General features: G+C 43.4%; 1 protein-coding gene across 3 annotated transcripts in view; it reads right to left on the reverse strand.

Annotated features, from left to right (window-relative positions):
• Positions 1 to 26,156, reverse strand: part of DHX32 (DEAH-box helicase 32 (putative)) — a 196,964-nt gene that overhangs the window by 22,316 nt on the left and 148,492 nt on the right. For all 3 annotated transcript variants that reach the window (XM_077455499.1, XM_077455501.1, XM_077455500.1), the window contains one exon: positions 10,032 to 10,223. In XM_077455499.1, the coding sequence (XP_077311625.1) occupies positions 10,032 to 10,223 (192 nt within the window). The remainder of the gene's footprint in view (positions 1 to 10,031; positions 10,224 to 26,156) is intronic.

Raw genomic sequence — 26,156 nt, forward strand, 5'->3', positions numbered from 1 at the left:
AAAAAAAAGGACATCCGTTTTATTTGGGTACAGTGTCGCACGACCGTGCAATTGTCAGTTAAAATAAAGCAGTGTTGTATCGCAAAAAAAATGGCCTGGTCATAGTTACATAGTAGGTGAGGTTGAAAAAAGACACAAGTCCATCAAGTCCAACCTATGTGTGTGATTATGTGTCATGAAGTGGGTAAAACCTTCGGGGGCTGAAGTGGTTAAAGAAACTTAAAAACGAACCTCGTCAGATATTGTCTAGCCTGGGAACACGTGCCATAGCTATGAAAAAAATATAAATATATATTTACTTGTGCAAGAAGTGAAATTATTGAGCAGCTGCTGTACACAAAGTGCTATATACACGTGACAAAATGAAAAAATATATATAAATGATGACAGCGTTCACAATAATGTAATCATCACAACAAATCAAAAAATCTGTGAAAAAAAACGTCCATATATTTTGTGCAAATAATCAGAAAATCAAAAAAAGAAAATAAAATCACAACAAACGTTATTGATTGGAGTACATTTGCATAACATATATGGATTTTTTTTTTACAGATTTTTTGATTTGTTGTGATGTTTACATTATAGTGAACGCTCTAATCATTTATATATTTTTTTTCACATGTCATAGCCAAGCTTGCTGACTCAGGTTGGCCTGTCAGTGTAATGCCCTGTACACACGGTCGCACTTTCCAATGGAAAATGTGCGATCGGATCTTGTTGTCGGAAAATCCGATCGGGTGTAGGCTCCATCGGACTTTTTCCATCGGAATTTTCGACACACAAAGTTTGAGAGCAGGATTTAAAATTTTCCGACAACAAAATCCGATCGTTTAAATTCCGATCGTGTGTAGACAATTCCGACGGACAAAGTGTCACATATGCTCAGAATAAATTAGCAGATGAAAGCTATTGGCTACTGGCCCGTTTATATTCCCGTCGTACGTGTTCTACATCACTTCGTTCAGAACAATCGGATTTTCCAACAAGTTTGTGAGACCGTGTGTATGCAAGACAAGTTTGGGCCAAAATCCGTCAGAAAAAAATCCGAGGGATTTTGTCACACCGTGTATACAGGGCATCAGTGCTAATAGGGTTTTGGCAAGGACAATGCAGCTGAATGGCAGGCACATCGGTAGGAATGGACCCTAAGACCCCTTTCACACTGGGGCATTTTTCAGGCTTTTTCAGGCGCTTTAGCATTAACAAAAAAAAGCACCTGTAAAAGTGCTTGAAAGAAGCCTCATCTGCAATCCCAATGTGAAAGCCCGAGTGCTTTAAGAGCCCTTTCACACTGCCAGCACCCGAAAAACGCTGGTAAAGCGCAAATTAAACGGCGCTTTACCAGCCTTTTTAGAGCGCTAGCGGGGCACTTTTGACCCCCGCTAGTGGCCAAATAAAGGGTTAAAAGAGCCCACAAAGCTCTGCTGCCAAAAGAGCTTTGCAGGCGCTTTTCAGGAGGTTTGCAGGCTCTTCCCATTGTTTTCAATGGGAAGGGGCACTTTAGGAGTGGTGTATTCTCCGCTCCAAAAGCGATGCAAAGAAGCTGCTTGTAGGACTTTTTTTGATGCCCTGCCAGCGCAGCGCCTCGGTGTGAAAGCACTCTGGCTTTCACATTGGGATTGCAGCGGAGGCTTCTTTCAGGCGCTTTACAGGTGCTTTTTTTTTTAATGCTAAAGCGCCTGAAAAATGCCCCAGTGTAAAAGGGGTCTAAAGTAAATATATCTCTTGTAAAATAAAAAATAAAAAAAATCATATTGACATATTGGTTATAAATAAAAAACACATGTTGTAAATGCGTTTTGTCTTTGCAGAGTAATCGGCTGTAGTAAAATCGGTGTTTTCTCCACCTTCCATTATCCAGCACCCCAACAGAAGTTGAATAGAATGGCGATTGTATAGGACAAAAAAACACAGCGAAATCCAGGGTTGCCAACTGCCAGTAAATTTACTGACAGTTTGTAAAAATCTGTGATTTTTTTTTTACAACTGCCAGTAAATATAAGGGGCTGATAGTTTCATGATTTGTTGACTTTTTAAGTGTAAATCAAGAAATGACGACTTTGAAATAGGTATTGTCAGTGTTTCCATATCATGTTCATACTGTTTACATATTCACTGTGTTAGTTTTCAATAGGAGTTTTGTAATTTCTCAGGTTGCTAGTAAAATGTGCTCCACTAGTAAATTTTCCATGTTTTTTCAGTAAAAAAAAATGTTGCGGGAAGTTGGCAACTCTGGCGGCAACGAGAATGTATTTAGTGTGTCATTGCATTATTGATCCAAATATTGGCAGACCTGGGAGGAGGCGTGTCTCTTGATCCAATTAGTGAAGTGCTGTGAGCGCCCTTCTCCTTCATGTCAATTCCCTGGACAGTTCTGCTCTAGCTGTGATCACAAGCTGCAGGTGCAATTGTTGCTTGTTATCACTAGGTGGCACTAGTCCATGGCCAGACACCACCATACATCACATAGAGCTGTCCTGTCTGCCCCCACTTGCTCTAATAACCCCACATACAGGCAGACAACTGCAGAATTATTAATAGAGAATTCCAGAACTATACCACCATATACGTCTCTGAGTACATCTAAGATTCTGACCTTTCCCCTCCTTTCATGGAATCACATTATATCCAGCCACCACCTTTGCAATGAAAGCCAAGCAACCCGCTGCTTCCATTATATATGTTGGCATACAAGTGTGAATATACAGTATAGAGGTGAAGTCACCATTAGGAATATACCCTCCATCCTTAAATAGGAGCTGCAGTCTGCTCACATTTATAATAAAATCATCTCTGCCATTCTGAAGCTTCCCTCCAACCACTTTGCATATTTTATATATACTGTGATTCTGTACTTGCCAAATATGCTGCAGGAATCTCCCTCCACTGAGTCTGGCTGCAGCCATTTTAACTGTGGGCAGCTGAAGCTGCTGCCTGTTCGCTTCCTGGATTTACAGAGAGACACACCTGCAGCTTCCCCTCTCCTTTCCTGCCAAACTCTCACGAGAGTGAGGGAGAGAGCTGTGAATGAGGTCATAAACCTAGGCCAGCAATGGCAAACCTCGGCACCCCAGATGTTTTGGAACTACATTTCCCTTGATGCTCAAGTACACTGCTGAGTGCATGAGCATCATGGGAAATGTAGTTCCAAAACATCTGGGGTGCCGAGGTTCACCATCACTGGCCTAGGCTAATAACCAGACAACAAACAGAAAGTGGGCTGTATAAGGGATTTACTGGGAGACCTTTTTTTTTTTACTATCCAAAGTTAAAACAAGAGCAGAAGATTTAATAGATGGAAAGATGAAAAAATGACTCAAGGGCCGCTTAAAAGTGGAGCTAAAGGCAGGGTTTTTTTTCCACTTTGGATAGAGTAAGGGAGGGTTATAACCCCCGTCACTTTTTTTTTTCCCTGTGTCCCCATTGTGGAGTTTTCCTTTCACTTCCTGTCCCCTAGCCAAAACAGGAAAATGAGAGGAACGTCCTCCAAAGTGGCGCATCATTTCAAAATACCGCTACCCATCAGAAAATGTAATGGAAGTGACGTTCTGTGCAAAAAAAATGTGTTCCAAAAGGTTTCCTAATCTGACAGAACACAAAGGCGGCAGAGGACATCTTACACCCACACAAGTCTTCAATTTCACACTTATTTTATCAGTAAACTCACCTTACTGAAATACAGTATTATATTATTATTACATTATTATAGTTTTATTAGTATTATAGTAAATACAGCGACAAGCCTGCAGGCAGAAGGTGGCGACGGGCATCTCGGTACACCCCGCACTGCTCAGCATCAAACTGATTATATAGTGAAATTGTCTATTTCAATATATAAGGTGAGATAACTGCTAAAATACGTGTGAAACTGAAGACTTGCCAGGGTGTAAGAAGATGGCCGCTGCCGCCTTTGTGTTCTGTCAGATTAGGAAACCAACCATGCGCAAGAAGAAATTTATTTCGCAATGTCACTTCCGTTGCATTTTCTGATGGGTAGCGGTATTCTGATAGAAGAGGGGCAATCCCTGGTTGTCACCAGAACTAGTGTCCCCCGTTGGAAGATTTCTCCCTTATTCCTATTCTGGTGACAACCCAAAATTTGGAATTTTCTTTCACTTTTAGTTGTAGCTGTAGACAAGACAAATAAGTGAGTGAATCTCCCTAAAGCCAAGTCTACACCATTGTTTCTCAACTCCAGTCCTCAAGGAGCCCCAACAGGTCATGTTTTCAGGATTTCCCTTCAGATGAAACAGCTGTGGTAATTACTAAGGCAGTGAAAAATGATCAAATCCCCTGTGCAAAATAATGGAAAGCCTGAAAACATGACCTGTTAGAGTAGACCAGTGTTTCTCAACTCCAGTCCTCAAGGTGCACCAACTGGTCATGTTCAACTGGCTGAGGTTGTCTCTCTCATACCCCCATAGGACTCCGTGGATGTGCGGCACCAGGGATCCTTGGGCCTGTGTATAGTAGGCATAAAGAGGGCACAGATAGCAATAAAAACCTGACAGGGGTTCTCGTCCAAAACTAAAAAAAAAATTGCCCTTCGTTATACTTTAACATGAAAAGAGGTTTCTCTTTGCTATTAAGGCCCTGGCACACAAACCAGCTGAGCCCATTCAGTGTAATTCCCGGTGTACTGTGTGGATGGAGGAATCTAATTGTGTATGGCCAGCTTTAGCGGGGATTTCCCTTCACTCTTTAAAGAAGAAGTAAACTTCCTTTACTGCCTTTTACCTACAGCTAAGTCTATAATAAGGCTTACCTATAGGTAGTGTATATATCCCCTAAATGTGCACCATTCAGGAGATATTTACATTAGAGGCAGCTGGTGACATCACTGGGGCATGCACTCTGAAGGAACGGCCACCCATGCTAACTCTTCAGAGCTCTGTACTGTGACGTCATCGAGGCTCTGACCAGTCACAGAGCCGGAACCAGCGAATCTGGAAGCAAGACGGGTGAAGATGAAAGCAGCTGCAGCGCTTACATTGTGGTGCTAGAACAGCTTTGTTTTAAAGGAAGTTTCACATAATGTGCTAGTATGCGATGCATACTAGCACATTATGACTTTACCTTGCAGGGGCAAAAAAAAACACAAACAAAAAAAAAAAAAGGCCAGCGGTAAACAACCACTTAAAGAAATGTTATTTCTCACTTTCTGTTGTGTTTCTAGAACAGGAAGAGCAATGAATTCTCTCCAGGCAGCACATGAGGAAAAAAACAGACAGGGGTTTTAACACTTCCTTCAAGTGGAACTTAACCCCCCTATCCGTTACAGCCAAGGAAGCTGCCATCTTAGCCTCTGTTTGATCTACAACTGCATGTGTGATCAGTTATGACATCAGCTTTTTGATGGCTTGACAGTTCTGTTGAGAGCACAAGCAACTGTAGATTGAAATTGGGCCGGTCCCGGCCTGCTGTACTGGACAACTTTCGATCCATATATGACCAGCCTTAGGGCTCTAACACACAGGCAGAAAAAAAAAAAATGCTGCATCTTTCTTCACAAAAAATCCTGCGTAAAAATACGCACCTAAAGCACTTACATAAAATTTGCATATCTACATGTCTAAAATCTGCAGAAGTCTCCTACTTTTTTATGTGCAATGAAACGCAGCGCACATTTTTGTAGGTAGATGTAGCTGTGTATATGGAATCATTGTGCTTGCTTTTGATGCACACAGAGCTATCTGCTCTACACATCTAAACGCAGTGTTTTTTCTGCCTGTGTGAATGAGCCCTTACCCTCCTTTAGGGCCAGTTCACACAATAGAAGCGCAGTCCGGATCCACAGTAAAGTGAGGGCCAGTTCACACCACATGCAGTCCAGTGCGTTTTTTTTTCTGCATCAAAAATGCAAGGAAAGTAGGTTATATGGTTTTCAATGGCATAGTTCACACTAGTTTGCTCAGTTCCAGGGCTTTCCAGTGGCAGAAAAAAAAAAGTAGAAAATGATGCTTTTTTCCTGCACCGGACTATACTGGAATGCAGTAAAAACACATCAAAAATGCAAGTTACAAACCTACATGGAAAAGCCGGCACCACTGGAAATTCAGTCTTCAATTTTATTGTTATAAGACCATGATAAAGAACATGCATACACTGGAACGCAGTAAAACACATAAAAAATGCACTGGAATGCTATGGAATGCATTAAAAACACATCAAAAAGGCGGCAGACGCCAGTACAGTGAAAAAAAAAAAATCTAATAAAAAGCATCTGGAGTGCATCCGCAAACGCATAAAAAAAGCACGGAAACGCACCAAAAATGCATCTGTAACAGATCTGGAGTATGTTTTTGTGGTGGGAATTAGCCCTAAAGTATAACTAAAGGCAAAACTTACTTTTGTTTTGTTTTTTTGTTTTGGAGGGGGATTAGAACACCTGTCAGCTTTTATTGCTGTCTGGGTCCTCGTTATGGAGATTCCCCCTCTCTATTTGTCCTGTTTACCTTCATCATTGAATGTAAAAGAAATGACCCAAATTTTGGGTTGTCCCCAGAAAAGTAATAGAGGGGAAATCTTCCAATGGGGACACAAGTTCTGGTGACCTGGGGGGGTGGGGGTCCCCTAGAAATTCCCTTGATTTAGTTTGGCTATGGGACAGGAAATGAAGAGAAATCTCTGCAATGGTGCAATGGGACACAGATGGCGTTTGCGCGCCCCCCCCCACCAAAAAAAATTAAATAATTGGCCGCCACTGGTTCTAACCCTCCCTGACTCTATTCAACATGAAAAAATAAAGTTTTGCCTATAGTTCTATATTAACCCTTTGTTTTCTTTATAAACAAACTCGCTGGGTGTCGCAGCCGAGTACAGTAAAACCTTGGATTGCGAGCATAATTCGTTCCAGAAACAGGGTTGTAATCCAAAGCACTCGTATATCAAAGCAATTTTCCCCATAAAAAATAATGGAAACTCAAATGATTTGTTCCACAACCATTTATTCATAGGTCCTTCAGTTTATAGTCCATATAAAAAGATTATAGCAATGTGACCAGGGGGTGTATTCATAAAATGTCCATCCACAAATGGAAGCCTCCACAAGGGGATTAGAAGAAAAATCCAGGAGGAGCTCCAGAGTATAAAGAAGAGAGGCGCCTCAAAGTGTATCAATATGTTGCTAAATGTTGTACCTTCATTAAATGTAACCATATTGCTACACTTAGAGGCGCCTCTCTTCTCTTTTATACCAAGTTGTGACTTGACGCTACTTGTATATCAAGTCCACATTTATTAAAAAAAATTGCTTGCCTTGCAAAACGCTCTCAAACCAAGTTACTCTCAAACCAAGGTTTTAATGTACTGTTGAATCTTGCTTTTGCTTTATTGGGGCTGCAATGAAAATCAATAGACCTGCATTATCCCATGGCTTCCAATACCACCTCTACACCAATGACGCCCAGATCTATCTCTCCGCTCCTCAACTCACCCCCTCGATCTCCTCACGACTCTCAAAATTACTGAATGACATATCAGTATGGATGTCACACCCCTTCCTCAAACGCAATCTTTTTAAAACTGAGCTTGTTATATTTCCTCCTTCACGATCCCCCCCCGTGACTTCCCCATTAATACCAACACCACAATCATTGGTCCCTCCACACATGCCAGGGTCCTGGGTGTAATCCTTCACTCTGACCTCTCCTTCAGCCCCCACATCCAATCACTGGATAAATCCTGCTGCCTTCACATCCGCAACATCTCCAGAATTCCACCCTTCCTAATGACACCACAAAGCAACTCGCTTACTCCATTATTTCCCGCCTTGACTACTGCAACCAGGGCAGGATTTAGGGTGGTGGGGGCCCCTGGGCTTGAGTCACTTTCGGGCCCTACCTTCTATATATTACCTTATTTATCAGCATATAACACACGCTGGCACATAATATGCACCCCAAGTTTAGGAGGGAAGTTTAAGGAAAAAACTTACATTTAAATGCCCATCAATGCAGCCTTATCAGTGTCCATCTGCAGCCTTGCCCACCCATCTGCAGCCTTGTCCAGTGTCATTTGCAGCCTTGTCATTGCAGTCTTGAAGTTTAAAAATGGTGCCACCGAGATACAGAGTCCTCTGTATCTCGGTGGCTCTCGGGTCCTCTCGGCGGTTCTCGGATCCTCTGGCAGTCCCAAGCGGAGCCGAGAGTAGCCGAGTGTACGCGGCTCGGCTCGCAGTCATGCCCAGTCCCTGTGTTATGTTCATCATAGGGCGGGACTGGGCATGACTGTGAGCTGAGCCGAGTACACCTGGCTAAGTATCTTGGCGGGGCCCCCTATTGGGCTGGGCCCATGGGCTTGAGCCCAGTCAAGCCCAATGGTAAGTCCAGCCCTGACTGCAACTCTCTCCTTAATTGCCTACCCTTAAGCAGGCTATCCCTCCTTCAGTCTATTATGAATTCTGCTGCTAGACTAATACACCTTACTAATCGTTCCGTGACTGCTGCCCCTCTCTGCCAATCTCTTCACTGGCTTCCCCTACCCCACCATGTAAAATTCACAACATCGCCCCCATCTACATCACTAACCTCATCTGCAGATATCACCCAAATCGTCCCCTCCGCTCCTCCCAGGACCTCCTACTTTCTAGCTCCCTTGTTACCTCCTCCCATGCTCGCCTTCAAGACTTCTCCAGAGCCTCTCCCATCCTCTGGAACTCCCTGCCCCAGTATATCCGATCAGCCCCTACCCTGTCCACCTTTAGAAGATCCCTGAACTCATTTATTCAGGAAAGCCTATCCCACACCCACCAAACGTTCCCCGAGCCCCCCCCATCAAATCATTCTCTGCAGCTATTACCTTTTATACCACCACCCCCCCCCCCCCCTTTAGAATGTAAGCTCTACGAGCAGGGCCCTCCTGTACCTTTTGTATTGAACTGTACTGTAATTGTGTTGTCCCCCTTATACATTGCAAAGCGCTGCATAAACTGTTGGTGCTATATAAATCGTGAATGATAATAATAATTGTTGGAGTTGGACCAAGTGTACTGGGCGATGATCAAAGCGTATGTTTCGCTGATGTACAGCTTCGACTCACTACCGCTTTTGGCCCCAAGGTTTGTGGGGGGAAGGGAGGGGATGGATGGGAGAGAGAGGAGGGAGAGAGAGGAGGGAGAGAGAGGAGGGAGAGAGAGGAGGGAGAGAGAGGAGGGAGAGAGAGGAGGGAGGGGAGGGAGGGAGAGGAGGGAGGGGAGGGAGAGGAGGGAGAGAGAGAGGAGGGGAGAGAGGGAGAGGAGGGGAGAGAGGGAGAGGAGGGGAGAGAGGGAGAGGAGGGGAGAGAGGGAGAGGAGGGGAGAGAGGGAGGGGAGAGAGGGAGGGAGGAGGGAGGAGAGAGAGAGGGAGGAGAGGACGGAGGGAGGAGAGAGAGAGAGGGAGGAGAGGACGGAGGGAGGAAAGGACGGAGGGAGGAGAGGACGGAGGGAGGAGAGGACGGAGGGAGGGAGGGAGGGAGGAGAGGACGGAGGGAGGGAGGGAGGGAGGGAGGGAGGAAGGAGGGGAGGGGAGGGGAGGGGAGGGGAGGGGAGGGGAGGGGAGGAGAGGGCAGGAAAGGGCAGGGAACTTGGCAGGTTGCCGGGGCACATGCTGAGCCATACTTTTAATTCCCAGTTATGAACCCGGCGGCACTTATTGCAGTTCTTTTTGCCACCTTGTTATTGGTTTTGTTCATTCCCCCCACCCCCCATACTGCAATATTTACAGCACCAGATAGCAGCAGGACAAAGCAATCTCACCGACGATCTGCGCCGCCACATTTCCCGCACAAAGTGATTCTTATTTTACGGCGTGCTAAAATTGCTATATCGGTGTCAACTGTTCTATGGAAACCACATTGGTCTTGCCGTACCTTTTAATTTGCATACAAATATGTTTTTAGAGGCCGTGTTTTGCGCGGTCCCATTCTGGAGGCAGACGCTGGCCTGGGGATCGGTGGGCACCCCCCTCCCAGCTCTCCCCCATGCTCGGGGCGGAAAAGTCCGCTGTTTAGCATGCACAGTAGGAGTCTCTATTGTTTTTCTTGTACAATACCTGTAACCATGGCAGCCAGCGTGAGCATTTCATCCACGCAGTCAAACTCGCAGGCTGCTAAAATAGATTTTGACAGCTGTGGATCCAGTGGAAATTCGGACATAATTATTCCAAATTCAGAGAGATTTCCATCATTGTCGAGGGCTGCCAGGTAATCCAGATCTTCCAATGCCTGCATTAAGCTCTCGGGGTCTAGGAGAAAGAAAAATGTACAAGAATTGTTAGCTTGTCATTTACTGCAATTGTAGACAGCTTCTATAGGAGGCCGCAGTGCCCAATTCTACTTATATGGATCCAATATTAGAAGTTGTTTGTATGCAACCTGCCCAATTTTCCTGACGGTCATTCCTACGATGGTCAGATCTCCTCTTATAAGTCCCATTCATATATGATCATTCTACTCCCATCTATAGGAAGTGCGACCCACGTGGGATTACCGGGAGATTCAGCATCACTAAATTAGTAATAGTTCAACTCCTAGATTATAAATGCACGGGCTGTTTTATATGTCCACTGGGGCTTTAAAAAGACCAGATACAACATTAACCTCTTCAGCCCTGGAACATTTACTCCCCCCCGCCTTCCTGACCAGGCCATTTTTTGCAATAAGGCACTGTGTTATTTTAACTGACAATTGAGCGGTCGAGCAACGCTGTACCCAAATAAAACACATGTCTTTATTTCTCCACAAATAGAGCTTTATTTTGGTGGTATTTTATCACTTCTGCGGTTTTTATTTTTTGAGCTATAAAACAAAAAATAGAGTGACAATAAAAAAAAAATAAAAAAATCTAAACTTTCTGGTATAAAACATACCCAATAATAAAAAAATAAAAAAAATCTACATTTATTCAGCAATGTAGACCAATATGTATTTTGCTACATGTTTTTGGTTAAAAAAATCCCAGTAAGCGTATATTAATTGGTTTGTACAAATGTTATAACGTGTACAAACTATGGGTTTTTTTTATGGAATTTTTACTAGTAATGATCTCAAGCAGCGATTTTTTTTTTAGAGGAACTGCGTCATTGCGCCGTACAAATCTTATACCCAACTGACACTTCTTTGGGTATCAGCGACACCAATACAGTGCTCCATGTTAAAAAAATTAAAATAAAAAATATGCACTCTCATTGTACTAATGACACTGGCAGGGAAGGGCTTAACATGAGGAGCGATCAAAGGGTTAAATGTGTTCCTAGGGAGTGCTTTCTAGCTGTGTGGGGGAGGTGCTCTGACTGAAGGAAGACAGACATCCGTGTTCCTGCCTAGCAGAAACACAAGCTCTCCCTCTTCCCCTCTCACAGAACAGCACTCTGCCTTGTTTATATAGGCAGACCGCCTTTCTGCCTCTCCCGAGAATGATCGCAGGGTGCTGGCGAACGTTGGGTCCGTTGGGAACGCTGGACCTGCTGATTGGCTCCCGCTGTGTTCAATCACAGCGAAAGCGGGTTGCCGGCGGCACCCACCCTAGACCCAGTGCACAAAATCAGCCAATTTTTCTAGGAACCAGAGAGGGAAGGGGGGGGGGGGGGGGGTGGTGATATTCACAGAGTCTGTCCTTGGCCCCCCTTTACAGCACAGTCCCCCCTTTATATCAGTGTCATCAGTTCCCCTTCACATCACAGTACCCCTTTACATTACAGTGCACCCTTTACAGAGCAGTCCCCTTTACATTCATGGAATGGGGACTTCTCTGTAAAAGGGGTTCTATAATGTAATGGGGGGCTGCTCTGTAAAGGGGGCACTGTAATGTTAAGGGGGGTGCACTTTAATGTTAAGGGGGGGTGCTCTGTAAAGAGGCTTTGTAATTATTACAGTGCAGTCCCCTTCATATTACAGTGTCCCTAGCAATCACAGCCTCCCCCATGACAGTGTCCCTGCAGTCTTTTAATGTAATAGGGACGTCTCTGTAAAGGGGGCTCTGTAATGTAATGGGGGGGGGGCTGCTCTGTCATTTAAAGGAGGGCTGCTCTGTAAAGAACAGCCCCCCCCCCCACTACGTTCCTCTCTAACATGACACTTTCTTATTCTAATGTCTGCCTCTCCTGCACAGGACTCCTGCCTTGGACAGAGCAGAGGCTATGATCAGTCCGGGTGTCCTCCCCTGGCTCCCCTGCCAGCCTGACAATGTGATCCTATTAGCAGGGCAGGGGGTGGGAGGAGCTCTCCATTCCGATCTGCAGCTTCTCCCACCCCCTACCCTGCTGATTGGATGACATTGTCGGACGCGTGGGTGGGAGGAGCCGGAAGAGGACAAATAGCTGCACAGCAGCAGGTGAGCGGCAACCGCAGTCCGCTCATCTACTGCTGTGTGGCATGGTCATTCCGTTTTACAACAACCCAGTTACTTCTGTAATTCACATAGACGAGCCACCCTGTAAATTAACGTTAACGTGCAACGTCACTTCTCTCCTGCTTTTACTTTTTCCTCATCCCTTCTTATCTGTCCACACCGCCATCTTGGTGTCCTCAGCTGGCTTTTTTTCCAGGTTCAGTAATGAATGGACACTGACGATGACACGTGTTTACTGGTTGTCCTTGGATTATGTGTATGTCTTTTGCTTTTTGAATTTTTAATGGCATTACCCAATAAAGAAGCCTTTTTTTTTTTTTTTTTTTAAATCTTGGATTGCCGTGACTTTCACTTTTTATCTTTATCCAGGTTCAGGCAGCCTGCCCCTCAATGAAACGACCAAGCTCCTCCCTTTGGCAGGCAGAGACAAGGTCTTAAAGTTCACTTGTAGAGTGAAGTTCCACTTTAAATACTTACCTTTTATTGGTTGTTGCATTTAAATCTCTCACCCGTGGAGAGCTTTGGAGCAGCGTTCATTTTGATGTCAAATTTCAATTTAATTATAGTCTCGACAAAAATGCAGACCTCCCAACTGTCCCCGATTCACCGGGACCGTCCCGGAGAAACAGGGCTGAGTCCCGGGAATGCCCGCAGCATGTGTGAGTCTTTATGGTTCCCGCATGCAGCGAGCTACACTTGCATGGCAGCCAGCATCTCTCCCTGGCTGCCTCTGATACAAGCACCTTGAGACAATTCAGTTTGCAGTTGTAGCGCTATACAAGTCTTTCATTCATTCATTCATTCATGACACACGATGCAGAGCGGAGTGCACTGAACCCGCCCCTCATCCTCCTGTGTTGTCCTGTACACAAAGGAGGAGGTGGGAGCAGCACACCACTCTGCCAGAAAGCAGCTTACCTGAGGTCTGTGATGATTTCTGTGTACATGAGACTTGCAGAGGAGGGAGGAATGGGGAAAGAGGGTGGGGGGGGGTGGAGCTGGGATGGTATCAGGGGAAAGGATAGAGTTGGGAAGGGATCGGGAGATGGATAGAGTTGTGATGGGATTGGGGGGAACGGATGGAGCCGAGATGGGATCGGGGGGAACGGATGAAGCCAAGATGGGATTGGGGGGAATGGATGGAGCTAAGATAGGATCGGGGGGGAATGGATGAAGCCAAGATGCGTTCGGGGAATGGATGGAGATGGGATCGGCGGGAATGGATGAGACGGGATGGGATCGGCGGGAATGGATGAGACGGGATGGGATCAGGAATGGATGGAGCCAGGATGGGATTGGGGGGAATGGATGGAGACAGGATGGAATCAGTGGAATGGATAGAGTTGGGATAGGATCTGGGGAATGGATGGAGCCAGGATTGCATTGGGGTGGTGGATGGAGCTGGAATGGGATTGGGGTGGTTGATGGAGCAGGAATGGGATCAGGGGGAATAGATGGAGACTGGATGGGATTGTGGGAATGGAAGTAGCCGGGATGGGATCGGGGGAATAGATGGAGCTGGGATGGGATCGGGGTGGTTGATGGAGCCAGAATAGAGAGGAGTAGATTGAGCTGGGATGGGATCAGGGCAACAGATGGAGCTGGGATGAGATCATGGGAATGGGTTTTGTTTAACCACATCCCTTAAGCATCCCACTGCCAAGGGATTAGCCACGCTCACATTTTATCACCGCAGGCTAGGCGCGCCGCAGCTCTTGTCCCTCCTCCAATGTCCCTCATTCTGAAGTTCAAATGTTGGGAAGTATGAAAATGCCATTTTACTTTTAGTGGTATTTTAGTCATCTGAATTGTTTTAGTGGTATTTTAGTAGACTAAAAACGAACGGGTTTAAATTGTAATGCATGGTTTATGCATTTCTCTAGCCACTTCAGCTCTGGAGGGTTCCCCCCCCCCCCCCCCCCCCCATGACCAGGCCATTTTTTGCTATGCGGCACTGCGCTACTTTAACTGATAATTGCGCAGTCATGCAACGCTGTACCAAAACAAAATGTATAGATTTTTTCCCCACACAAATAGAGCTTTCTTTTGATGGTATTTGACCACCTGTGGGTTTGTTTTTTTAATTATAGAAACGAGAAAAAAAAAGACAGAATTTTGAAAAAAAAAAAAGCAATATTTTTTTACTTTCCGCTATAAAAAATATCCCATAAAAAAATCAAAAAAAAAATCATCTCTTCATCCATTTTGGCTAAATTGCATTGTTACATGTCTTTGGTTTGTGTGAACGTTATAACATTTACAAACTACAGGATATATACTGGAATATTTATTTATTTAGTCTTATTTTTTATACTAGTAAATAGCGGCGATCAGCGACTTATAGCGGGACAGCGAGATAACTGACACTTTGTGGGAACTGCCACTGACATCATTACAGTGCTAATAATATGCACGGTCACTGTAATAATGACACTGGGCAGCAAAGTTAATGTCTAGGGGGATCAAGGGGTTAAATATATGCCTAACAAGTTTGTGTGCATGGTGTGCTGCTTTTACTGGGGATCTAGTTGCTTAGCAGGGAATGAAAAAACAACTATATCTCCTGTCACTGAATACAGCTCTGTGCTGCTTACACTCACAGAGCTGTGTTCTGTGAGACTCAGAGCCGATCACCGGCGGTCAATCACTGGCCAGGACCCGGTGATCGGCATGAGCCGCACCCCCCCCCCCCAGCTTGCACCATCTGTGTGGCCGTGCACTGTGCGGGGCACCGGACCAATAGATTTCTACAAGGTCCGTCACCCCCTCACAGGCACATGACCACATCCCAAGGCCCCAATTGGCCAGTTTTATATTGTCCTTGGGGCGCAGAGCACTGCGACCCCCTGAGCCCTCCCACTCTCCAATGCCAGCGAATTGGAATTGGCTTCCGGCCATTAAAAACCCAGAAAGAAGACAGAAACCGCGGTGTTGGACAGTCAATGGGAGCTCCACCGTAGGGTGAAATCCTCCAGCACCAGCTGCCACTGGCTGTCGCAGTATATGTACAGTGCACGATCAGCAAATGCCTAGAATTTCCAAACTCATTATATACTCCTGAAGTAAAAATCTTAGAACATGTAGTGGGGATAGTGAAGTAAATTGGAGTGAGTGCACAGGGCAGAGAACTGATCTGGGGAGGCTGTTATTTTAGATAATGCTAAGCACTGCTACCTTGCTGGGAGGGGAAACACTCACCATGTGGTTTGCAGGACATTGTTCCAGAACTGGCAGGCAGACAGAGGCAATACAGCTTCATCAGGGGGCCGGGCGTTAACAGACAGGCGGATTTCAGAGGAAAGTGGAAGTTCTCGACGTGGACGAGCCCAGCAGCTCCAGCCGCTGTCTGGAGTCCCAATTGTATAGATTGATAGCAGCAGATATAAAACGATAATTCTCTCGCTCTACAAGACTCTGGTTCGGCCGCACCTGGAGTATGCTGTCCAGTTCTGGGCACCAGTCCTCAGGAAGGATGCACTGGAAACGGAGCGAGTACAAAGAAGGGCAACAAAACTAATAAAGGGTCTGGAGGATATTAGTTATGAGGAAAGATTGTGAGCACTGAATGTATCCTATCTGGAGAAGAGACGATTGAGAGAGGATATAATTTCAATATACAAATAACGTACTGGTGACCCTACAATAGGGAAAAAACTTTTTCGTGGGAGGGAGTTTAACAAGACTCGTGGCCACTCATTAAAATTAGAAGAAAAGAGGTTTAACCTTAAACTACTTAGAGGGTTCTTTACTGTAAGAGTGGCAAGGATGTGAAATTCCCTTCCACAGGCGGTGGTCTCAGCGAGGGGCATTGATGGTTTCAATAAACTATTAGATGAACACCTGAACGACCACAACATAAAGGGATACACAATGCAATACTGACATATAATCACACACATAGGTTGGACTTGATGGACTTGTGTCTTTTTTCAACCTCACCTACTATGTAACTACGTATGTAGCAGGAGCCATTTGCTCCCACTGTGGTCAATCAAATCCAGTGACACAGAAGTCGGGGGCAGGGCCGAGTCCTGCTGTCTGTGTCCATGGATGCAGCAGAACTCGAGAGAGCGCCCGCACGGGTGCCCCCATGGAAAGCGGCTCTCCGTGGGGGCACCCGATGAAGACTGCCGCCGGGGGACCCCAATAAAAGGAGAATTTACAAAACCCTTGCACAGAGCAGGTAAGTATAACATGTTTGTTATTTAAAATGCCAAAAAAACCTTTACAATCACTTAAAAAAAAAAACTAAAATATATATCTTGAATCTTACTGTGTTTTGGCCAGTCTGGAGACCTCACACAGCCTTCTCCTATTCCTCCAGCAGTTCTTACTCCTGCAGAGAGTAGTGTTAATGTACCACTCTTCCAGGAGTCCTGTGAGCTCAGTCTGGCAATATGACACTCCCAGGGGACATTGCCCATGATGGCCTGAGCCCACAGGAATTAAGTTGGGTGCCATTAAACCCAGAAGAACAGTGGCACTGGATTGTAGAGCTTTGCTTTAAGTGGTTGTACAGCCTGAAGGCTTTTTACCTTTATGATGAAGGTAAAAAACCATTGTGTTGCTCCCCCTAATACTCATCTGAGCCCCCTCTCAATCCAGCAATGTGCACAGGAGCCTCGGCTGTCCAGTTCTCTCTATCCTTATTGGCTGAAACAGCAGATGGGGCCATTGGCACCCACTGTTGTCAATCACAACCAGGGAGTCAATGGGGGAAGAACAGGGGGGCAGGACCGAGACCTGGCTCTATACATCTTATGGATGCATAGAGCAGGGCTCAGGAGTGAGCATGCACCAGTCAAGGGAAAGAAGGGGGAGAAGGGGGACCTGGAGAAGAAGAGGATCGGGGCTACTTTGTGCAAAACCGCTGCACAGAGCAGGTAAGTATGACTTTTTTTGTTATTTTTTTTTCTTTTTAAAGCTGAAGCCTTAATGCCACTTGAAGACGTCAATAATCCCTGGTTATTAAATGCTGCTACATGGTAAGGAGTCTCTTTAAATTTCAAATGTCTGTAAATTACTGTCCAAGTAATAACCACATCCAGGGACGCCATAGGGGCAGGAAGCAAATGAAACCTCTCCACATGTGGGTCACAGAATTTAAAACGCAACAGAAATGGAAGATCTTTCTTACCCTATCCAACCCCCCCCCCCCAAAAAAAAAAAATAAATAAATAAAAAAAAAACATTGGCTAGAGTTGTTCTATAGGACATCTTGTTGTGGGATATTTTCAGAATTTCCTTTCACATGGCAGATCCAGAAACCAATAACTGTCAAGCCAACTAGACTGGGAACCTAACTCTATGGCGGGCCGTATTTGTGACGATTTGTAAACTTTGCTTACCCCAGACAAGCAATATTTGGACAGGCAGATAATGCATTGTAAACGAAATATGTATTATCTATAGAGAATTTTGCCATAGTGATAACAAATTGCTTTTCAGGGCTGAGCACCCCTCAGGGGCTCCCGCTATCCCATGGTACTTTCAAATCCAACAGCCCTTCTAGGCAATGACAAAACTTTCACCTTCCCACTATGTGCCAGGAAATAAAAAGACAGCTGCAATATTTATGGCTCATGAATAAATAAGGAAAGAAAATAAATCAACAGCCCAATCTATTGATATGCAAATAAGAATGGTAAACAGCTTATGCAATAAATATATATATATATATATATTTTGTTTATTTACGAAATCGAATACTCTTAGCGGTTAGATGAGAAGGGATTTACTTCCTCCTAGTAATCTACAGACAAGGTGCAGAAAAGCTCATCCATCACAGTAATCTGGGAGCACTGCTTCTACCCGATCAGCATTTTATTGTGTAGAGTTAATGGTGATTCATGTGTAGATACTGTACACTACATGACTATGTAACACTCAGGCTTCACAGTAAGTGGAAATATTTATTAGGCAGTGTGGAAGGTTTAATGCCGGGAGAAGTGAGACCTTGTAAAGTTAAAGCAGTCAGGCGGAAACAACGCGGGCTATGGAAGTGTCGCGGCAGTCAGCCATGAAATGAAAACCTACAGCTTCTACAAAGGACAGACGAGGAGGGAAACCAGCAAGAAGGCAAGATCAACAATGAAAATTAGTAAATTAGAGGCCCACTCCTCTCAAACATGAACATGGTATATTTAAAGTGGCCCAGTGGGTACTAAAACTTGGGAGCTACCATCACACATCATTCCACACAACAACTGGCCCATCACCAGGTCCCAGAAGAGATGGTGGTGGGCGCTCACATGCCTAAGCCTACACTGGTCTTTCTCAATGCCAGTTCCATGAAACCTTAGGTTTCTTCTTGATTTTCCTATGGGTTCCTTTGGCTTGGAGTAATTTCTCCCTGTCGGATATGTAACCACAGAAACCAGTTTTCATTTTAGCTATCTGTAAGGGGTATTCTTCCTACTGACCACAAACGTATGGAGCAATCTTACCACTGACCATCATGCTAATGAATCACGAGCTGTAGATATAGAAATGATTAGCAGAACCCTGAGACCCTGAAATTTTATCAAGGGTTCCTCCATGTTGCAAAGGTTGAGAATGACTGGCCTACAAAATAAGCAACCTTAGGGATGAGTATTTGTATAGAAAAGTCTGGGGTTTGTCAGCATAGTATAGTAGTTTTAGTTTATGACAAAGTTCACTTTTTTCTGAATTCCAGCTCCCCTATGTACAACTATACCATGAATGCACTTTTTCTTTTGCAGAAAAGCCACTGCTTGTTGCCCTGGTGAAAATTCTTTTTTAGCCAACTTGAATCTGGTATTTAGGATGGAAGAATTGGTAGAAGAAATAAGCTGACCAACTGACCTCATTACCACACACCCTACACCCACCTCTGCCCCCTTTCCTCCAGGAGATCGCGCTTGCCCACTTCTGCATTTTCATGGATTTCCAATGCAATCGGTGATTACCATTCCCAGATTATGTACAGAGTATGGCCGCCTTTATACACCTAAAATGAACTAGTTGCATTTTAGGTGCTATTGTTAATGACATCCCAAATGCAGAAGCATTTTGCTGCATGAAGAAACAAGTGGCAAAACGCAGCAAAAAATGTGAAAACAGCAACATGCCAAAATGTCCCATGAGCTACTTTGTTACATGTAGGGTAGCCCATTGAAATCAAATTCAAGTGAATGGGTTTCCCTATGTGTGGCGATCAGAAACACTCCAAAAAGTCCCCCCAAAAAACGTGTGGGGACATGAATTCCCACTGTGCAGAGATGTGAATGGGTCCTAACAGCTGCATGTCTCCATTCACTCCTGCCTATGTACCTGTATTAAGCAGGATGTGCAGGCTTGAAAATTTTTGTCTGATGTGACCACACGTCCGATTTTCTTTTCATTAGTACAGTTTTCTGACAAAAAAAATAAATCTGAAGAGCAAGACTAGGCATGCTCAGAAGTGAAAAAACACATACAAAACAATTCAGCACATTACGTCACTTCTGGACGTTGAATTCAGTCGTCAGAAAATTTTCTGATGGAGAGTACCCTCTTCACTTTCGAATTTGAGACTAGCATCAAACAAAAAACTGACGAAAATTCGTCCAATAAACTGACCGTGTGTACAAGGCTTTAGTCCAAACCCCAACTTGTCTGACTATACAGTAACAAAATGATATGCTGGTTATTGGAAAATACTCAAGAATAGACTGATCCATAACCCCACACTGGTTGCTCGATGATGCCAATATCTATGTTCCGCCATTTTCTAGCATGCTGGGTATGGAAGGTGTTAATGTAAAGACGCATCGAGCAAAAACCCTGCGTGTTCAATGATGGGCCTTCAGCTCCGTCATGTCCAATTCATTTTTCTGCAGTTCACAGAGCCTGAAAAGGGTAACAAGTTAGCTGCCTTTGTTCATTTCAATTACGACTTCAAATTAAATGTGATACAATTTGTAAGCATGAAGCATCTAGAGGTTTTCATGACTTAACCATAACCCCTATTACTGTTCCTTTCAGCTAAAAAGCAGAAATAAACCACAGCACTATTTGTGAAAGCACTCATCAATAGGGAGAGAACAGAAAGCAATGACCTCTGTTAACTTATTATGATTTTACACTTTCGCTATCCTAGCCTCATCTTTATTAATGTATTTACTGCCTGGAGGGCCAGCCCCGTTCCCTACAGTTCAAGGAGAGATTTTAGGAGAAGCAAGTTCAGTAACAGATCCCTACATCTATTCTACATTACTGGCCATAAAAACGTAGGATGGAACGGTCCCTGGACTCCCGAGTCTGAAAGGCTACCAGCCCAAAACATTTCTTTTCATATCACCTTCCTACTAAATGTTAAAACCAGCCTCAAAATGACCATATTTGGACAAGCCACACCCATTGCCAACAAGTACCACCCAATCAGAACCCAAAAGCAGATCATAACGATTCCACTAATGCAGGCCATACATGGTCGAATATCGAACAAATTTTCTTTTCAAAATCAGAAAATTCGTTTTTTTTGTGATCCGATGATGCCACCATTGATTTTCGAAATTCGGCCGACCAAGCCTTCAATTTCACCTCATGTTGCTACAGAAAAGAATTTTCTTGGCTGGGAATCTTCTTTTCTTTCCGTAAATTTTCTTTTATCTCCGTACATTTTCTTTTCTTATTAGGTTTCTCGCACGATTCTCCCATCATTGATTAGAAAATCGTTTGTTTTTCTAAAAATTTCCAACATGTCCAATTTCTCAAATTTTATTTCCGCATGAAAATCGGCTGTTGCTGCAGCCCACTAATGGTGCGAAATTCATACGAAAATTCTTAGATACGATTTTCGAAAGAAAATTCTTTCTAAATTCGAACCGTGTATGGCCGGCATAAAATTTAGACTTCTGGGAGATATAGCCAACAATCCCTTTGCCATCTGTCCCCTCTTAGAAGTTGCTACTAGCCTTCGATTAAGAATTGTGGGTGTAATATAGACCTAAAGAATCAATCTGGACTGTATTTGAATAGCATGAAGTAGCTGCAAATACTGAAAAAAGCTTTTGGTGGGCAAGCCAAATTCCACCTGCAGAGTATAAAAGTCTTTCAAAAGTTGATCGCAATATAAATTGCGGGATATACATTAGACCCTGCTCAGGGGCGGACTGACCATTCAGTCACTCGGGCACTGCCCAAGGGCCCCATGCCACTAAGGGTCCCCATCAGGGTTGCCAGCCTCAATAAAACCAGGGACAGTATGTACAAATCTGTGTTTTAAAAAAAAAAAAAAAATCTATTTATTACCTGGGGGCCCCATAATCTCCTATTGCCCAGGGGCCCCATAAGTTGTCAGTCCGTCCTGACCCTGCTCCAAACAATGATGAAATCTCTGCAATTTTAACAACTCAGCATCAGAGTTGCCAACTTCCTGCAGCATTTTTTACTGACAAAACATGGAAAATTTACTGGCGGAGCACATTTTTTACTGGCAACCTGAGAAATTACAAAACTCCTATTGAAAACACAGTGAATATTTAAACACTATGAACATGATATGGAAACACCTATAACAAAGTAATTTGCTTGATTTACACTTAAAAAGTCAACAAAGAATGAAATTATCAGCCCTTGATATTTACTGGCAGTTGTAAAAAAAAAAAACACTGATTTTTACAAACTGTCAGTAAATTTACTAGCAGTTGGCAACCCTGCTCAGCATAATTAGAATTCTGAAAGATTCGGGTGTAATTAGTATACCCCTTATAATGACAGTGATCTTTAATCCTGTTCTAGCTATCATACCTAATGTGTGATACTGCCTAGCCATTCTAAATGTATGGAAATTAGAAGAAACATATCAATATTTCATATACAAAATAAATATTAGCATCCAAAAAGTCCCAACCATAGAGAAATTTAAATTGAATAAAATGTGCATGATTGTTAGGGCCTATTTGGACAATATCAATTATATATATTGGTATATATTTATGTACAATTCATATATTTTAGGCACTGAGGAATGTAAGAAAGCACTGCATCAATTTCATCATTTTATTTATTTTGTCTGAATTGGCCTGTAGCTATAGCATCACATTATTTTCATCATAGTGAAGGATTTTTTTTTTTCTAGTAGAGCATAAGCCTAGGGTACATTCAAAGTAGATGTAAACCCGAATTACTACAATGTCATATTACAGTGAGCTTTAACAGATGAGCGTATTTTTAAAAGTTAATTTTAATATGTCTGCAGCTTTCAGTTCAAAAATACGTTACGGTCCTGCCATGAAGTTCCTTGTTCAGGCACTTCCAGTAAGGTGACAACATTCTTTCCCTCTCCCCTCCTGTGTTGTCACCCTGTCACACAGGCTTCCCATGCACAAGCATATGGGAAAATCAGGGGTCCAAACCTGATGAAGTCACACATAGGCTGACGAACAGGCGTTGGGTGGTGTTTGAGATATGTAATTTCCGGTCAGGCGATATACGTTGTTTCCGGTCAGCTGGAATGCAGGTGGTGCACAAACCCTGCGATTCCTATACAATACATGCCGATCCTTGTCTTCTTTGATTTAAGCGCAATACAACCTTTTTTAAATAAATGATTTACAAAGTTACATAGTAGGCGAGATTGAAAAAAGACAAGTCCATCAAGTCCAACCCATGTGTGTGATTATATGTCAGTATTACTTTGTATATCCCTGTATGTTGGGGTCATTCAGGTGCTTATCGAATAGTTTCTTGAAACTATCAATGCCCCTCCGCCATTGAGACCACTGCCTTTGGAAGGGAATTCCACATCCTTGCCACTCTTACAGTAAAGAACCCTCTATGTAGTTTAAGGTTAAACCTCTTTTCTGCTCATTTTAAATGAGTGGCCACGAGTCTTGTTAAACTCCCTTCTGCAAAAGAGTTTTATGCCTATTGTGGGTCCCCAGTACGGTATTTGTATATTGAAATCATATCCCTTCTCAAGCGCCTCTTCTCCAGAGAGAATAAGTTCAGTGCTCGCAAATTTTCCTCATAACGAATATCCTCCAGACCCTTTATTAGCTTTGTTGCCTTTCTTTGTACTCGCTCCATTTCCAGTACATCCTTCATGAAGACTGGTGCCCAGAACTGGACAGCATATTCCATGTGTGACCAATCTACTAACCTTCTATGAGGAGGTGAGCTGCCATCTAGATAAAGGAAGGCCCGTAGACGTGGTGTATCTGGATTTTGCAAAAACATTTGACACAGTTCCCCCTAAACGTTTACTGTACAAAGTAAGGTCTGTTGGCATGGACCATAGGGTGAGTACATGGATTGAAAACTGGCTACAAAGGAGAGTTCAGAGGGTGGTGATAAATGAGGAGTACTCGGAATGGTCAGGGGTGGGTAGTGGGGTCCCCCATGGTTCTGTGCTGGGACCAATCCTATTTAATTTGTTCATAAATGACCTGGAGGATGGGATAAACAGTTCAATCTCTGTATTTGCGGACGATACTAAGCTAAGCAGGGCAAGAACTTCTCTGCAGGATGTGGAAACCTTGCAAAAAGATCTGAACAAATTAATGGAGTGGGCAACTACATGACGGTTGAATGTAGAAAAATGTAAAATAATGCATTTGGGTGGCAAAAATAGGAATGCAATCTATACACTGGGGGGAGAACCTCTGGGGGGGGGGAATCTAGGATGGAAAAGGATCTGGGGATCCTAGTAGATGATAGGCTCAGCAATGGCATGCAATGCTAAGCTGCTGATAACAAAGCAAACAGAATATTGGCATGCATTAAAAAGTGGATCAACTCCAGAGATAAAACGATAATTCTCCTGCTCTACAAGACTCTGGTCCGGCCACACCTGGAGTATACTGTCCAGTTCTGGGCACCAGTCCTCAGGAAAGATGTACTAGAAATGGAGCGAGTACAAAGAAGGGCAACAAAGCCGATAAAGGGTCTGGAGGATATTAGTTATGAGGAAAGGTTGTGAGCACTGAACTTATTCTCTCTGGAGAAGAGACGCTTGAGAGGGGATACGATTTCAATATACAAATACCATACTGGTAACCCCACAATAGGGATAAAACATTTTTGCAAAAGGGAGTTTAACAAGACTCGTGACCACTCATTAAAATTAGAATAAAAGAGGTTTAACTTTAAACTACGTAGAGGATTCTTTACTGTAAGAGCGGCAAGGATGTGGAATTCCCTTCCACAGGTGGTGGTCTCAGTGGGGAGCATCGATAGTTTCAAGAAACTATTAGATAAGCACCTGAATGACCATAACATACAGGGATATAAAATGTAATACCGACATATAATCACACCACACACATAGATTGGACTTTATGGACTTGTGTCTTTTTTCAACCTCACCTACTATGCAACTATGAATTCATTCCTGTGACCTCACGTATGACATCTTCGATTTTCCCATATGCACAATTTGACTCCCTGTAATATGGGTTCATAGTGTGTCTGCATGCTGGAGAGGAAACTTTCCTATACTCACTAAGGACGTTATTCATGTTTGGAATTTATATATGGACTTCACAATTTTTATTTACTTTCTATTAATTTTAAATGAAGATATATTTACTTCTTTATTTGTTTCACTATGGTGATGTGTAATTTATGATATACGAGCGCAGTTTTTGTTTTTTCACATTTTAGATGTTTTTACATTTTACAATATGCAGATCTTTATTCTACTTTGGCTTTTGGTGAAATTTCAATTTGTGTGGGTTTGGAATCTATTGGTTCCTAGATTTTCTTTCATCAGGAAACCCGCCCTGAGAAATTTAATGCAGCCGTTGTTGGAGTGCATGTAGACAAGAAGTGGATAAAAGTCTGCAGGAGATCAACAGCACTGAGATGTAACATAGGTTGAAAAAAAAATGTAAAAATAGGAATTTCACAGAAATAAATTGCTAATAACTTAGGGTTTACATCTACTTAAGGCTAAACTTCATGGACAAAAGCTTTCATAGCCACAAAAGATATAAATCCTATTTGTGTACACCAAATGCTTTTGAAAATCCAGTTATTACCTTGTAAATGCAGTGCTGACATCACCACTGTGCTATGCATGGCCTGTGCAGAGAGAAGTGTGGGAGGGACCCAGCAGCCCCACCCACCACAGGGTGCCTGCAGAGGGGCGGAGACAAGACCAGCATAGGGAGAGAACAGCAGGGAGTGGGTCTTTATTACAAACTGAAAAGTTGTAAAGTGCAGGGGTTGTTTCTTACTGGAAAAAATACACCAAAGGACACCAAGATTTAAGTACGAATACACATTGCTATCGTCTTTGGTCAATATTTGCTTATCCCAGCATTCGGCTTTAAAACCACCAGTGCCTACCAATACTGAAATACCGGTTTAGCAAGGCGTTGCTCTCTATTCAAAGATTTAGGTTAATGATGGAAATGTATTACACTCCTATCACTATTACTCTGCTTCTCTAAATTTATATTATTTTTTTTCTTTGTAAAATAATGATTGGAGTTGAGGAAAAGTGGAAATCCCCAAACACATTAATACCTATAAGCTTAGAGAGAAATCCATTGGTGCGGACTCAAAGTCTGGGCTGCATTGGAAGTGACAGGTGCGAGGAGCACGCGTTAACAATAATGCATTTTGCTTAAAGCTTTGTGGGTGGAAATTCCAGCACTAACCAGATCAATATTCCACTAATGAACTTTTTTTGCCTAGAGAGCCCAGCCGTTGTTTATCCATGCAATGCTGGAGCAATGTTTGTCCAGAAAGATATTTAACCCCTTCAAATTGAGCCTGTGTTTCTTTTTAAAAACTTTTAAAAATTCAAAGTTTTGCCTATAAAAAAAAAAGTATATTATAAAACACCCATTGTTATCTTAAAGTCAATGTCAAGACA

This window comes from Lithobates pipiens, unplaced genomic scaffold (assembly GCF_037356315.1).
Source record: "Lithobates pipiens isolate NorthernLeopardFrog02 unplaced genomic scaffold, aLitPip1_a1.2 Scaffold_25, whole genome shotgun sequence".
Classification (NCBI taxonomy): Eukaryota; Metazoa; Chordata; class Amphibia; order Anura; family Ranidae; genus Lithobates; species Lithobates pipiens.